Here is a 16647-nt window from a genome sequence, read left to right on the forward strand (position 1 = left end):
CGGCCGTTTGATCACTTACCCACGGGGCTCCTCCCCCCAGCGCTTATGACTACCGACCAGTACACCACTGCTGCAGTTCAAAGAAATTATGTTTTATTACCGTGATGCTCACCGCCTTTTCTAGGTTCTTGCAAAGGAGCTGAGTAAAGCAGATGGGCAAACATTAAGGCGCCTGCAGACAGGTACTCTACTCTGTCCTGCAATTATCAAACACTTTGACCCAAACATCTATGCGTGGTGCCCACATTGTGGGGAAGTTTGTGACATCTTCCACATGGTGTGGGCACCTGCGAAAAATCTTCACCTGCCCACTTCTTCTACCGCTTCTCGAGAGGCGTGGGGGATCGCCCTCCTTAACCGCTTCTCGCTGGAGTCTCAACGGACCCTGGTGAGACGGGTGCGAGTCCAGGCCTCGTCATGTGGTTTTCGGACTGGGAAGGCCGACCATATAGCCTCAATGTCCGCCTGTTTCCAGTCTCTCACAGTCAAGTCCTGAATATGTGACCTCCATTCGTATTTATTCTAGTCTTTCCAGTTTATGAAATACAAAATTGGAACCGACACAGTTTTAACATGGCAATTTATAAGTAGCACACACCATTGGAGCAATATTTGAGGGGCCTCAGGGCTCGTAATGTGATAGCTTCATTGTTAACAGCCTTCAAACTGCAGCTAAACAGTTGAGTGCACATGGCAGATGTAGCTGCAGTGTATGTCCAGAAACTTTACCTCCGAGATTGCTCACACATCTCTGAAATCACCATCTTTGTTTTTCGACTATCGGTAATGGGGTAGCATGGTTAGTTTCAGAAATGTTAGTCTGCACAAGCTTTCTATGATGGTCTGAGTAGAAATTTAAAAATTTTATTACACATGGGGTTTAATTTCTACAGGAGCTGGCCAGCAGGCCTCAAATGGAGTCGAAACGAACGTTTTCCATTTGAAATGCGCAGATTGTAATGCCTTTACCAGTCCATCTTGCCCCCCGATATGCTGTGAAATACTTAAGTCACAGTAAGCACAATGTCTGGTTGATTACATGTGCATAAATCCCGACAAAAAAAAAAAATCCCGACAAAAAAAAAAAAAAAAACCTATTGAGTGTGAAAACACGCTCCCCCGTGCAAGCCGAGACAATCGAGAACTTAAAGTGCGGCTAAGATTGCATGCAGCTACAATGCCCGCAGTGAAGTCATGGAGAAGTAGTCGTATTTGACAAACAAGATGCCACTTCTGTGTTCATATACAGCAACAGCAAGTCCTGCCTTTGCTGCGTAACATTACGTGACAAACTGCAAATACAGTTGCACTTGAAACTCAGCCTTAGTTACACGATTTCACTTCAGTGTTCATAATCTGGGACAGATTCTTAGCTATTCTGCATGGCATTATTGGACAAACTGCATATCTTCCACTGGCTTATAGTAGCATAGCAGTGCAGTCTTGTATAAGTAGGAATCTTGCACTCTGTGGTGCAAGATTCCTACTGCAAGGCTGCACTGTTCAAAAAGCCCGAATTTATTGCTGAATTTACTAAAGAAATGCGACACTTCTTGAGAAGCTAGACACAACAAAGCTGGCTGACATATTCATTACAACTGTGCAACCTTTTTTTTTTTTATTCATAGTGGCCAACCGGGATCCTAAATTTACGGCATAGTGCCAAAGAGAGCACTGCATCAAGAATCTGCAGGCATTCTTCATATCACTGTTTCAAGTGTGCACGTGGCACAGTGAAATATGTTTATAAATTGAAAACCTGTACTTCTGAAAGGCATAGATAGTGCATGACACAGCCGAGAGTTGCTTAAAAACAGTGACCTACGATACGACATGCCGTGCCAAGGCGCACCGTTACCTCAAACAGCGGCCCAAAAGCGATATGCAACCGTCCCAACTGTTCTACAAATACAGCACACGCCTGACAGCAGCAGTGACCCGTTAAAAAAAAAATCATGTTTCCCGCCAAATAAATTTGTCAAGGGTTCAAAAAAGTTCTTTAATGAGAGCTCCTGTTTTGTACAATAGCAAACACCACAACGAACGATTGAAACCAGAAATGTGAACGAGTAGCGAGAAAAAAAGATAATGAACAAAAAAGAAAGAAAAGGGGGGATTATACGCTAACAGGCCGCAACCTGGTCAAGACAAACATCTCAAATGGTGGATCACATTTCGTTGCCAGAAAGCTATGGATTTTGTTTTTCAACTTCGTAAACGTCGGCCAACAACCCTTGCGGGCGGGGCGCTGTGAAGTTCCCGCGCCTATGAGGTTACATATTTTCATAAAGCCAATACGTAGGCACGGAATAAAGTCCTAGCTTGGACGTTCACGGCACCGTGAAAAACAAAAAAAAAACAAAGTCAGTTGGTTTTGTCAACGCACAGTGTCCGATGCAGGGAGTCCGGATAAAAACAGCATTGAACAAGAACTCACAAACAGAGGAACGAATGGCTGAAAAGAACTCGAAGCAAAGGAAAAAAAAAACCACAAGGGGAACACAAAGAAAAACAGGAGCTACGCTGTGGTTTTGGAAGAGTTAGCCCAGTCCACCCATTTCGAACAAGAGCGAAACGCTGGACGAGCTAATTTGCAGCCGGTGGATGGTCAATGGCGGGCATTTTGTTTTTCCCCTCCGTTCGAGCTTGCTAAGCCTTGGCCGCCTTGTCGGAGGTGTCTTCGTCTCGCCCGCCGCAAGTGTCCCAAGTGAGACGCTCTTCATAGAAACGAATCACCACCTGCGGGCAGCGAACATTTGCGACTCGAGCAGGCACGATGTCAGCCTCGTCACAATCCTTCCACTTGATCAAGAACATCAGTTCACCGGACGAGTCGGTGGCTCCAATGATGCGGTCCGGGTCCAAGCCGCGGTCGAACCCACGTGGCTTGGCATCGCCGTCCTGTTTTTTCTTCTTGCGGCTCGGGGCGTCGGCGTCGTCTTTCATCTTGGTCGACTGTGACTCGGCCTTCTGCTTGCGCTTCTCTTCGAACTGCGATATGAGACCCGGGCAGTCGAGGTTCTCCTCAGGTTCCCAAGTGTTCTCGCTGTCACCGTATCCCTTCCACTTAAGCAGGTATTCGACTTTGCCCTGCCTCACGCGCCGGTCGAGTATCTTTTCAACGATGAACTCCTCAGGTTCCCCCGGGGTGCCGTCTTTGTGCGTTCTCTTCTTGTCGGTCCTCTTGCCGGTTTGTTCCATTGGGTGGTGGGGGACGCCCGGTTGAGTGTGTAGCGTTGCGCGCCAAGCGCGAGTCAAAACGTCGCTGTGAAGACGACGGCTTCAGGTAGGCGCTAATAATCCAATCCGCGCGCCATGCACACCGAATGCGTCCGAGAAACGAAGGATAGCTTGCGACCGTTGAAAACTCGTCGAACAAAAGAAAGAAAGGAGCGCGTTATGGCGAAACGCGCAAGTCACAGAGACGCCGGTAACAACGTGAACGGCTCTGGCTAGGCCTACGGGCAACTGAACGAAGGAATGCAGCGGCGCTCACTATTGGTCCAACCAACTAGCGGGCGCGAGCCAATCCCGTTTCGCAACTGGTAACCGGCGCGTTCGATTTCATTTTTTCCTGACGCTGCGCTGCTTTCGATTAAGAGAACAACGTGAAAAAAACCCTGCACCTAGAGCGTTTTCGTGACGTCAGTGCAAGGTTTCAACGTCACGTTAGAACCGAACGCGCCGCACCGGGCAGCGCCAATTGCTTCAAAAGATGGGCAATAGGAGCCGCCACATTCCTACATCTTTCGAGGTTGTTGACACGCGACCTTTTACCGCTCTACGGCTTTGCGGCTCTGATCGGACAAAAGGGAGGAGGAAAAAAAATGCTAATGAAAAACAATGTAGAAGGCGCGCCGCGGAGACGGACGGTCCCGGGCGGCGAGGATTCAAACAACCGCGCAAAAAGAGGGAAGAAGTAAACGGAAACACGAGAAAAAGCAGCGAAGGGGATTCAAACGTTCGAATAAAGTGGTTTCCGAGGCGGGACCGCCGAGGAATGGTGGCCCGACGAAGCATTTTTCGTTTGTATTAATCGTCCGCTGCCTTCATTCAGCTGGGGGGCACTAATATTTCACTGACAGCAGTAAACAACGATGGCACTGCACTAATACGCACCAAAGCTTACAACTACGGAAGCAACACTGTACATGTGTAGAAGATAATGAGATGTGTATCTCGATCGTGCTGTGCGCGAGGACAAACTTCCTCGAATCCAACCAACAGTCATATTGCCGCCCTTTTGTGTTGATTCAACAACTTTATTTGCTTCAAGCAACGGATCCTTCGCGAAACTATTGACTAATGACGTAAGAGCACGGCGAGAGCATATAAGTGGCAATAATATTGACTATTGACGTAAGAGCACGGCGAGAGCATATAAGTGGCAGTTAATTACGCACAAACATTAGTGAACTTTTTTTAGCAACGCGTCACTTGAGAGTAACACGGAAGAAGCGTTTTCAACGATCATGACATACTTTTAAAAGCCACCGAGCCCTATCACGAGAATTGCGGGGGCCATAGCGATGGTTTGCTTGCATCTGCGTGCTTGACGTACAGCACTTTTCTTTCTCTCACATTGCACAATGCTCTCTCCCATCTATTTACCCTAGCGCACAACAAGCGCATCACTTTACAGGCAACAACGACTGTCGTGGGTTCATATCCAGGCGACGATGCAATGCGCAAACGCGGAATGACAAATCACCTGGACTGATCTATCAGCATTTCTGGGGCGGTTGACCAAGCCTACGGTAGACAGAGCGTCATATATCGGAGAACGGCGCCTACAATTACGCATCGACCGGCATACCTGCGATGGCTGCATTTATTATTTTTTTTTTTGCACTCACGGGCACTGGGTGTTGCATGATGTTGTGATACAAGCGACGGAGTAACGCTTTCAAATTAATGAGATGTGTATAATAAGTATAATTGCAACGATTCCGTCAGAATACAGTTTGATCACATTAAACAAAAAACAATGCGAAACTAACGTCGCACCACTTTAACGCTATGTATATGGCACTAGAGACAGTACTTCATATATATAGAGACGAATGATTCACAAAGTGAAGAAAAATGTGGAATTGCGCTTTTCTCTCCTACTCTAAAATGGCCGTTTTTCCCTTCGTCTTCCCCATTTTCAGCTCATCTTTGCAGCAGAACTCTCAGCGGTCATTCTAGCTCTGCGTTAATTATCAGCATCAGTTAAAGCTCCACAATAATTTTGAGGAATTTGCTGTCGGTACGTTCGTTCCCCACAGCAAATTAAGAGACGTACGTTGTCAATACTTTCAAATCATTGGTTCCAATGCCCATAAATTTAATCACGTTAAATTGGGTTCCAGGGCGCGAGGGCCTGCGTATAAATGAAATTGCAGGTGCTCTAGCTACGTCATCGTTTGAATGACCGGAAGGCTCAAAAAGGTTTAGTTTAAATTATATTTTATAGAATTGCTTTTTTCCCCCAAACTCTGGCGACACATTGCTTCAAATTGGCTCCATTTTTATTCTATTCTTAGTTCTTGTTCAAATGTACACATTATGTCTTAATTAATCAGAATTTGAACTTTAATCCCACAATTTTTTAAAAACTGATTGGCTCTTGGCCAGTCCCCCAGTGTGTGTGCCAGCCAGAGTTTCTAGGGTCTACTCTGTGCTCTATATTCTACTCCTCCGATAGCGGCGCGCTATGCCAGGCATGGAGTTACAAACCCGTTGGCCATGGTTACCGGCCCGGGCGTATGTTTCACACTAAACCACGCACCTGTCATGCCGATTGGAAACAGAGAGCTTTCTGTGGAACCTTACGTTTCGTTCATTTGAAAAGTTCCTTTCTAAATTTAGTGCTGCTAGCGCATCACACGGTGACCTTTTCACGCGCGATGGTTTTCTCACGAGCAGATCGTGAACTCTTCCTTTCTCTTTCAACCCACTATTCCCCAACCCCAGTGTAGGGTAGCATACCGGATACTAGCATCTGGTTAACCTCCCTGCCTTCCTTTTTTCTCGTCTCTCTCTCTCTCTCTCTGGTTTTCTCACCGCTCTGAATGATTCAGAAAGGGGTGCATGTGTCGTACGTGTAAAGTGAAAGATATGAGATAGGATCGATGGGGCGCCCGGTGACCACAGCGAGCGACCAGTCAATTAACGAAATTGAGATACCTCTGACATTTAAACGAAATTGAAAATAAAACGCGAGAGCACTCCTACGACGTTGCCGCCGGAATTCTGAAAAAAAAAAAAAACAACAACAACGAAAGAAACAAGGAAATCTGCTCTTCCCGCTGATGGACCAAGTCAGTTCGCTATTAATGCTGTTATCTTATTAATCTGACTTAACTGTGTTACACTGATAATATCGTCATCGTTGCAGTTTTATTTATTTGTATCTTATTTTATTATTACTATTATTATTATTTTGTGTGGTGAAGCTGCGTTAAGGGACTGTTCACCGCTCGGAAAACATTTTTTTTTCTGATTGTGGCGCAAATGTGAAGATCGTTCATCACATCGGCGGCAACGAGCATGGTTCTGTTCCATAAAAAAGAATTATAGTTTTACCTTAACTGATGTTGAAAGTCCACAAAAAATGAGTGCTAGGCATCACCCAACAGCGATGTGCTCTAGGGTCACTGTATATGCTACCTTAAGGTAGCAGATGAGAGCCCTTGTTTTCCAACGCCGCTAGTAACCATGCGCTGCGGAGAAGCTGGTGCACAGGCCGCACCGCCGAAAGCAGTCCACCTGGAATCCATCAGGTGACCGTCGTGCGGTCTGCAGCTCGTTCGCTACGAACACGGTGCTATTATTCGTTTTAGATTCATGTCCTTGAGCTTCGACAGCAAATTATTCGCGCGGATTCGGCACCATTTTCGAAAATCATACTGAAACGATCAATGCAGCAGGCTTAGTGGGGGCGCTCTTTGAATCTCGGAGGGCCTATGTATTTCGTGTTTGTGAATTGTTGTTCTTCCATAGCTGGCGCAACTTGACTATGTGGCAGTGGCAGTGCATATTATTAAGCACAACCTTTGCGCTTTGCGTTACCGGACAAAGTTAAAAAAAATACTTGTGAACTCCCGTCGCAAAAACAGGTGTTCCTTATTTTTTTCGCCGGTCGTTGAGACGCCAGTCACGCCGACTGGCGATGGGCGACATGCTTTGTCGATCGGCAACCAGGCGAGATGCCGGACCTATGGATCACTCTGTTCCCGTCTAATATGTGGTCAAAGACTGATTGTGCTTAAACACAAACATTTTTACCCTGTAATCGTATTTTACGTACTTGATGCAGCTTTAGGCTGCGCCGAACACTTAACTTTTGCTTTTTTATCACGCATTCAAAGAGACACCCGATGACGCATCCGGTGGTGTGTTCACTTGTCCGCATTGTTGCGTTTGGCGGGCCACCCTTTTGCCGCGGCCCGCCAGAACGGAAGAAAGGCGGCCGCCTCATTTTGTGGAGATAAGGAGCAGCGCCAAGACGCCCTGCCGTTTCCACTAGCTGGGCGCTGCGTGGCTGAAATTACCATATGGAGCACCGCTGTCCTCCGGGTCCGCGCAGAGATGCGACACGTGGCGTCTTTGTGCCCTGGTGAAAGCCACGATGCCGAACTTCCGCCGATTACGGGCGTCGGACCACCGTGCTGTGCATCTCTGACTGATGAGCCGCCGACGCTCAAATCAGTACCAGATGTCCATGTATCGCCCCTCGGAGGCGCCTAGACCGCTATGGCCGTTCGACAAAGCTTGGGTGGTCGGCGCCAGCGGCGAGATGACAAACACGTTTCACCCCGCTCGCTGGAAGCAAGATTCGCCGGAGGAGGCAGCATCGCCGGGACCACGGACGTGTTTGCTTTGTGTACGTGTGTTTGTAGGGGACGGTGGCGGCATAATGACACTCGTGTGTGCTGCGGGACATGTTATTGGACAGTGCCGTACAGATCTATTCCCCGATCTAGAGATCTTGGAGAAATGAGACTGTATTTAATCAGCCCTCGCGGGCTCTTTAGAGTGGTTCACGAAGATTGTTCAATTTGACGCGATCATCTGCGATTGGGTACATCTCAGCTTATGCGCGGTGTGCAGAAAAATGAAAGTGCATGATTTCCGGGTGATAGATACGACTACGCGTGAGCTAGAAGCGTGTTGTAGCGTTGCCGAATCTGCATATACGCTTCACCACGGCTAAAACTCGTGTGCATGATTTCCGGGTGATAGATACGACTACGCGTGAGCTAGAAGCGTGTTGTAGCGTTGCCGAATCTGCATATACGCTTCACCACGGCTAAAACTCGTGTGCATGATTTCCGGGTGATAGATACGACTACGCGTGATCTAGAAGCGTGTTGTAGCGTTGCCGAATCTGCATATACGCTTCACCACGGCTAAAACTCGTGTATTATCGGATCCCTGATACGCGTTAATGGAACCAGTGGAGATTTTCGTTTCTTATCTACTTTGTACTTTCATGGCTCGATCTTACGAAGTGACAATGCGCATTAGAAGGAAGGAGCAATATGGGTACGAAAACACGTTATAGGTGTCAAATGCAGCAAGCATGTGTCAGAGAATATTCGATATTATTAGGTTGTCGCGTTGTGCACCACGTGAATTTTCACTGGGTTATTGAGAAACGCAGCGGCAGAATTTCACTTCAATCTCCACGAGGATATGTTAACCTCAGCCTAACGCACGGCAAGAAGTGTATCATCTTTCTTTTTTTTTTCATTCGCATCCGATCAAACTTTTGCGCAATGAGTGAGAATCTTATCCGTGACCTCGCGCACAGCAGCTCAAAACCATGCTGCCGCCAACGCCGTACCTCGTTGAAAACTGAATTGCACATGCCACGACGGAAATTGAATAAGTTTACACCCATGCCATGCAAATATTTCTCAAAGTGCCAGTCACCGTGTACATTCAAAACGTTCGCTTTCGAAAAAGATCACTTTTTTATAGCTGCCATCTACGTAGGTGAAGCCCACGGAGTGATAGTTGCGTCTCTCATTACCTAAATAAAGTTTCTCCATCCATCCAACTACGATGAGAAAATATCCCCACTATGAGCCGTGACCCTTCCACGACCCCCCTCTTTGAAAAGCTGTGACTTTAGAACATAGCAATGTAGAAATTTCTGTCGAAGGAATGCAGAAAGATGCCACCGGTGGAAGTTTCTTGCCAACCAGCACCTGCTCCGAGAGAGGGTATGGTGGACGGGGTGCCCACAGTGACGTCACACTGTTTACAAACAGGGAGAAGTCAACTGAGTCGTTAGAACGGCGATTTCCATTGGCGCCCCTGAATTCGGACAGTCATATATTTTACTAAAACACACGTTCGAAAAGCGTGACCCATATCGCAGCCCTCCTGCATGACCGGGGATCCGCAAACGAGTCCTGTCCGACGTGCTCGAACGCAGAACATAGCCGCCCGATTTGTCTGTGGTAATTAGGACTTTATCACATCTGATGTTACTGCACTACACGACAACTTGGGGCGGGAATTATTGAGTGCACGTAAAAAAAAACCATGCGCTTAGGAATGCTTTCCGTAATTGTTCCCGGTATAAGTAAAATAGGTAGCGATACCGACATTTTACCCGCTCGCATGCATATCTTACTTAAGTTAAAAACAAGAAAAAAATATTTGCAGAACAAAAACGTTTACAAATAAATAAAAAAAAGTTGCACAGGCCTCTAAAGGGGCCACGGACTTAGCATGCCAAGTTTGACAAAATTTCGTCGAGTCGATATTGCCGATAAAAAAAAAATATACGCACCTATAAATCCCTGTCGTAGAGGATTGCCGATAAAAAAAAAAAAAATACGCATCTATAAATCCCTGCCGTAGAGGACGCAGATTTATAATGATGTTTTAACCTTGAAATAACAAAGTTTCAACCTTGATTTTATACTCTATCAAGAGATAGACGGTGAAATTAACGATATTAGAACTCTTAGAGTGATGGGCGCACGCATGGGCGTCGGGGCAGGTGTGTCCTCTCCCCCACTTTTCCCACAGGCGCAGGCGTTATGTCTGCCGACTTCATAGGGCAGGGGCACAGCGGTAAACGTACCCCCCCCCCCCCCCCTTCAGAGTTTCCTAAAGTTAGAGTATCGTAGGTCACTCTAGAGGGTACCCTGGCGCTGCGGTCTTTCAGCGACTAGAGTTACCATGAGAATTATGGGTAGTACACGGATTTGCATGGTCTTCAGGCTCGCGGGCTTGGAACGCACCAGCGGTTTTGTTTATTGCAGAGTTCTGGTTTTTGTCTCGAATACAAGTACAAACCGTTTTCAACTTCGTGATCCGATTCGTAACGGCGAGTCTAAATGGTTAAGGTGGCGAAGCGCAACTGCTAAACCTTTTGCCAATTGTCGTCTCGTGACGAAGCAGCTCCAAGACTCGCGAAGTCAAACGGAGCCGAAATCACGGAGGTTATACAAATCCGTGTACTACCCACGATTACCATGATCTATGAAGCGTCATGCGCTGCAGCTCCCATAGACACTAGCGCCAGAGCTTCCTCTAGCAACTTGTTCCATGAACATTGACATCTGTTAAAATCCCTAAACCCCCCCACCCTCCACCACGCCCCACCTCAAGGGGTACCCTGCACACGTTGCAGGATTGAATCCCGGCTGCGGCGGCTGCTTTTTTGATGGAGACGAAAATGTTGTAGGCAAGTGTGCTCAGATTTGCGTGCACGTTAACAGCGTCTACCGCAATCATATGGTAGTTTCGGGACGTTAAACCCCACTTATCAATCAATCAACCCTGCACACGCTTATGCTCCCAGTAGGTAGGTAGGTAGGTAGGTAGGTAGGTAGGTAGGTAGGTAGGTAGGTAGGTAGGTAGATAGATAGATAGATAGATAGATAGATAGATAGATAGATAGATAGATAGATAGATAGATAGATAGATAGATAGATAGATAGATAGATAGATAGATAGATAGATAGATAGATAGATAGATAGATAGATAGGTTTTAACGACCCAAAACCACCATATTATTGTGAGAGACGCCGTAGTGCAGGGATCCGGAAATTTCGACCACCTGGGGTTCTTTAACGTGCACCCAAATCTGAGCACACGGGCCTATATACGACATTTCCGCCTCCATCGGAAATGCAGCCGCCGCTTAAGCTCCGAGTACAATTTATGAATATAAATCGATTCGTTGTTTCGTTATAGCGTTCCTTTGACGCGCCGGGTTACGATAACCTTGCGGATATCTCGCGATGGTAGCCGAATGCCCATGATGTTGCAATCTAAGAACACCTTACAGGCCTTTAGGTCCTCGAAAGACGGGAACCAATTGCAGGCTATCGCGAGTGGGACATCATAGTTTCACTTTTATTTTCGCATCCGTTACAAAGCTAGTTTGATTTCGGACCACGACATGGAAACACTTTACAATGAAAGAGCGATAATCAAACGCCTCCTATTACCTTGGCGTAGAGAGGGGAGAAATAAGCTGTCCCGATACGCAAATGCGTTTAGAACAAACGTTCAACGACTCGGAGTAAGCGCCAGTGTGTAAATCCATAAAAAAAAAAAAAACTGCGATGAGGAGGGAGACAGGGGCCTTCATTTTGAAATGGCGGTCAGTTTTTTATTATAAGTATGCTTCATACGTAATGACATAAGCCTAAATGTCCACATTTTACACTTAATAGTAATAATAATAATAATAACAAACAAGCATGAACGTCAGCACGTGTTCAGAAAATACAGGAAATATAGCATTGAAGCCGAAAGTACAGAAGCGACATCCAGGGCAAAGGTTGTAATAGCAACTCGTCGGCAGACTCCATAGCATCTTTCCGGCTGCGACATTCAAGATTAAAGTATGCAACGAAAATGGAAGCACTCTTTGCGCTAACGGTTGATGTATGCCCCATTGCCAAAGCGAAGTGTGTGTGTGTGTGGGGGGGGGGGATCAAAATCACCTCGAAATTTTGAAAATTTGCTTCTGTATGTGCAATATACACGCAACCCCCCCCCCCCCCCCATACACACAGACACCCAGCACTAAAACTCCCTAATATTTGGTTATGCTACAGGTAGCGTTATTATTGTGCGCACCGGCTTGAAGAAAGTTCATTTATGTTTATTGGAGGCGTTTGATATTTAAGTTTTTTTTATATACAGAAAATGCACAGTCCTTGACTGTCAAGAAATGCACATGTGGCATTTTAGAAGATACATCTAACCTCAAAGGGAGGGGGGGGGCAGTTGCAACGGGTGCCTCCCCCCTCCCCGAAGCCTAAACACTTGGTGGGGTGGAGGTCAAGAACCCCTGCCCTCCCATTATTTGCGACACTATAGTCTACTCTGCTAAGGAATCGCGGCAAGCTATACTCGCGACAAAGCCTTATACGCGTGTCTTACCACCAATGAATTTAGTTCCACAACTGCGTCAGTACTTTGTACGCGAGACGTACAAAACTTTACTCGGCGACAGCTTTTTGTGGCAGCAGAGCCAAAGCTACGTAAGCGGAGCCTAGGCACATGTGTTAATTACTACGCAAGCAATCCGTTTCGTGTGATTTCGGTTTTGCAAGCGCATCCAACATGAGCTTTTTCGCATGACCACCATGCAATGAATCTTACATTTATTTGGGAGCAAATAAATAAATGGTCATTTTTTGAAGGAAAGAACACGAAGATTTGAAGCGTTGAAATTTATTTCAGAGAAAAAGAAATGGCAGATGCCACGTACACTGGGTATCAACGATATGCGAGCCACGAATGAGGAAGGATTTTATGCCACTTACGAGGCGACCGTAAATTATGCCGTACATGAATTCCATGCCATGATTATCATGTTTGTGCCTAGCATTTGTGTTCGTCGTCCATTCACGTCACGTAATACCGAATATGGTATTTGTCAAGCTATAGCGAAACGGCCCCGACCACGCTATGACTATAGCTTGTAGTGATGTTTTGCATGACGCGCATGCCAGGACCATCATGTTTAGACGCGTCATTTACCTTCGTCTTCTATTCACGTCACGTGATACCCAGTTTTGTATATATGGAGCTTGCGAATCAGCCGCGAGCGCGCTATGAGCGCAGCATGTAGTCCTGATTTACATGACACGCATATCATGATTATCAAGTTCGGTCGTTTCATTTACCTTCGTCATGCATTCACGTAATACCAATTTGGTAGATCTGAAGCTGGCGAAACAGTTGCGAGCGCATCATGAACGTGGCATGTATTCTTGTACTTACATGACAGGTATCTCATGATTATCATGTTTGCACCAGTCATATACCTGCGTCACCCAATCACGTCCCTTGATACTAAAATTGGTATATGTGAAGCTAGGGAAACGACCGCGAATAAGCGTGGTGCGTACTCACGACTTGCATGAAATGCATGTCATACTTTCCACGTTAGGGTCTGTCAATTATGTTAGCCATCCAATTGTCACACTTAACCAGTTTTGTAATATGTCATGTGAACAAAATCACCGCAAGGGCTGCAAGACTATGAAATGTAAATAATGACATTCTTTACGTACATACCATGATTCTCATGTTAGTACTAGTCACTTATGATTGCCATACAGTGACTTAATGCCATACAAATTTCGGTATAGATATCATTACCGAAACGGCCAGGAGGGACAAAAGTCGTAGGCGGCTAGATAGATAGCTAGATGGATAGGTATACGCTCAACGTCGCGGAAGTTCACTAAAAAATGCTTCGCATATATATATATATATATATATATATATATATATATATATATATATATATATATAAAAGGTACGGACAAGCAGCCGCTGAGTGTTTGGAACAACGCAAAGCCAGAAAACAATATCCTAAATTTCAGTGTATACTTGGTCGGCATCATCGTTTTCCTTCTTTTAGAGACGCAAGAACTTCCTGTAAACGCTCACGTTATTTTAAGGGGCGTGAAGGCAGCGACAAGAAGCAGAAATCTTCCCACCGATCGGCCATGAGCGGGCGTCTGACGTTGTTCGCAAATCCCAGTGCGTGAAACGCAATCTTTACTGGGCCAAGAACGCTGTTTTCGCACAGTCAAGAGGGTAATCTGCATGAACGCGTCTGTTACCCAGGATGATCGCAAGGAAGGACTTCCTCCACAGACGCCGACGGGAGCGGTATTATGGTACGCGTTCTTCAGCGTTATTGTATCAACAATATTAGGCAGCCGAAACACCGACCACGTATGCGACGCCATTCAGAGTAAGGGTCATTGGTTTTGCGTACAGTTTCCAATCGCACTTTTTAAGTGTGAATACACTTTATAAGCAACCCCAAACCATCCACCGCCGTCGGCGGCGTCTGCAGTCTTCTCTCTATCTTTAAAAGAAACAGGACTTAGCGGGCCGCAGCGCGACGCTCTACCGAATAAGCCACGGACGCGACGCTGATATCGGTGTCAGTAACGCGCCTTATACCCCCTTCCCCTTCGCTAGCTCCTCCGCTCTCCTCGCTCGCTGCAGCTGCGCGCGCACCTCTCTCTCTCGCGCGCCCACCTTCTCTCTCAGTCTCCCGTCGAGAGCGGGTCGTGAGGGGGATGGATGGATGAAAAACTTTTATTGGGGTCCTGAAGGATTCTACCCCCGTTTTATAGGGGTAGAATCGCGGGCCGCTCCCACGTTGGGACGGGGAGGCCCAGCCTCACCGCCGCATCGTGGGCCTTCTGGACAGCCTTGAGTTGTTGTATGAGAACCGGACTCGTAAGCATTAAATGAAAGGAGTTCTCGGAAAATTCTTCATTTTTTCTTTGTAAAGAGGGGCACCTCCAGAGCATGTGGTTAAAATCACTGCGATTCTGGCAGTCTGGACAAAGTTCTGAAATATCGGAGTAATGGCTATAGGTCACGAGGCTAGGGTATGTTCCCGTCTGAAGCATGCGAAGAGAGATTGCCTGTGGCCTAGACAACTTTTCGTGTGGCAATGGAAATGACCTACGGCCTAATTGATAATGCTTCGTGATCTCGTTGAAGGTAGTCAAAATGTCCCTAAAATGAAGGCTGCTGGCTGACTCCTCTGCCTGAGAAGCACAAGTCCCGGCGCGGTAAGTGAAGCCTCGCGCCTTGGAGTGGGCTAGCTCGTTGACATTGGGAAGGCCTCCAACCCTTAAGCCAAGGTGAGCAGGGAACCAAATAATTGTGTGGTGGGTAAGTTCTTTGTGAGCGAGAATTCTCAAAACTTCCTTGCAAACGGAACCAGAAGCGAAGGCCCTAGCAGCGGATTTAGAGTCCGTATAAATATCAGTCCTTTGTGGATCAAGGAGTGCTAGTGCAATGGCCATCTGTTCTGCTTTGTAAGAAGAAGGGGTTCGAACCGACGCCGAGGATAAAATCTGACCCTTAGTATCTACGGATACTACCGCAAAGCGAGCGGAAACGCCATACTGGGCGGCATCAACAAAGCATGAAACAGACGATTGTTTGTGAGCTTGAGCTAAAAGAGAGGAGGCTCGAGCGACACGCCTGCCCGCGTTGTACTGTGGATGCATATTTCGTGGAAGGGGGCATACTTTGATGCGAGAGCGTATATAATCATCGAGTGGCGTATTTTGCACTTCGAGCGTCAGGGGGTTGACTCCAGTGTCAATCAGAATCTTTCTCCCCGCTGGTGTGATCGAAAGCCTGGCAACCTGTGCCATTTGTTGAGCCTCGATAACTTCTTCAAGCGTGTTGTGGACTCCAAGTTTCATAAGGTTCTCAGTGCTTGTGCGCATAGGAATGCCAAGAACTTTCTTGATGCTTTTCCTTATGAGGATGTTCAATTTATTTCTTTCGTGGAGTTGCCACCTGTGCATAGATGCGACATAGCTTATGTGGCTCATCAAGAATGCATGGAATAGTCTGAGGAGGTTGTGCTCTCGAAGACCACCCCGACTGTTGGAAATGCGTGAGATTAGTCGGATGACCCCTTCCGCCTTGGAAGTCAGACGGTCGATCATGCGGCCGTTCTGTCCATTAGCCTCGATAATCATGCCCAGAACGCGTATGAAGTCCACCCTTGGAATACGCTGCCCCGATGCCGTGTGCAGCCTAATGTCGATGTCAGCCAGTGGTTGCCAGTTTTTGGGTTTGGGTCCCCGTCTCGTGGGTCGATATAAGAGAAGTTCAGACTTTGCTGGCGAGAGCTTGAGGCCCATTTCATTTATGTAGACTTCAACACAGTCTACGGCCTCTTGAAGAGAGTTCTCCACGGAGCCCTCCGAGCCACCGACACTCCATATGGTGATGTCGTCCGCGTAAATGGCGAACTTGATGCCCTCTTGGTTTGAGAGCTTTGCAGCAAGGCCGCACATTGCAATGTTAAAAAGCAGTGGGGAGACGACTGAGCCCTGCGGGGTGCCGAAGGAACCGAGATCGTAGGGCTCAGACTTGAGATCCCCAAGCTGTATAGTGGCTTTTCTATTCCTGAGGAACGAGCTGATGAACTTGTGAAAGTTGGCTCCTAAGTTGAGAGAAGAGATGGAGGCAAGTATGTGGGAGTGCGAGACATTGTCAAAGGCCTTTTCAAGATCCAGACCGAGAATAGCTCTAACGTCTTTTGTCTCCTGATCTATGATGTGATGCTTCAGCATTTTCATGACGTCCTGAGTAGATAGGTGTGGTCTAAAACCTACCAT

At 46.8% G+C, this 16647-nt stretch overlaps 2 protein-coding genes across 4 annotated transcripts in view; both read right to left on the reverse strand.

The window, feature by feature from the left end:
* Nucleotides 1-16647, reverse strand: part of LOC119185000 (protein dispatched homolog 1-like) — a 495836-nt gene that overhangs the window by 68512 nt on the left and 410677 nt on the right. The gene's annotated exons all lie outside the window — the stretch shown is intronic.
* On the reverse strand, nt 1986-3490 carry LOC119163849 (chromobox protein homolog 3-like). The gene has a single exon (XM_075872162.1). It carries the CDS (start codon nt 3199-3201, stop codon nt 2650-2652), a length of 552 nt encoding a protein of 183 aa, XP_075728277.1. The 5' UTR covers nt 3202-3490; the 3' UTR covers nt 1986-2649.

The sequence above is a fragment of the Rhipicephalus microplus genome, chromosome 8, assembly GCF_043290135.1.
Source record: "Rhipicephalus microplus isolate Deutch F79 chromosome 8, USDA_Rmic, whole genome shotgun sequence".
In the NCBI taxonomy this organism is placed as follows: domain Eukaryota; kingdom Metazoa; phylum Arthropoda; class Arachnida; order Ixodida; family Ixodidae; genus Rhipicephalus; species Rhipicephalus microplus.

Excerpts from the sequence above, each read along its gene's own strand:
- LOC119163849 (XM_075872162.1), bottom strand. The coding sequence starts at position 3,201 with ATGGAACAAACCGGCAAGAGGACCGACAAGAAGAGAACGCACAAAGAC.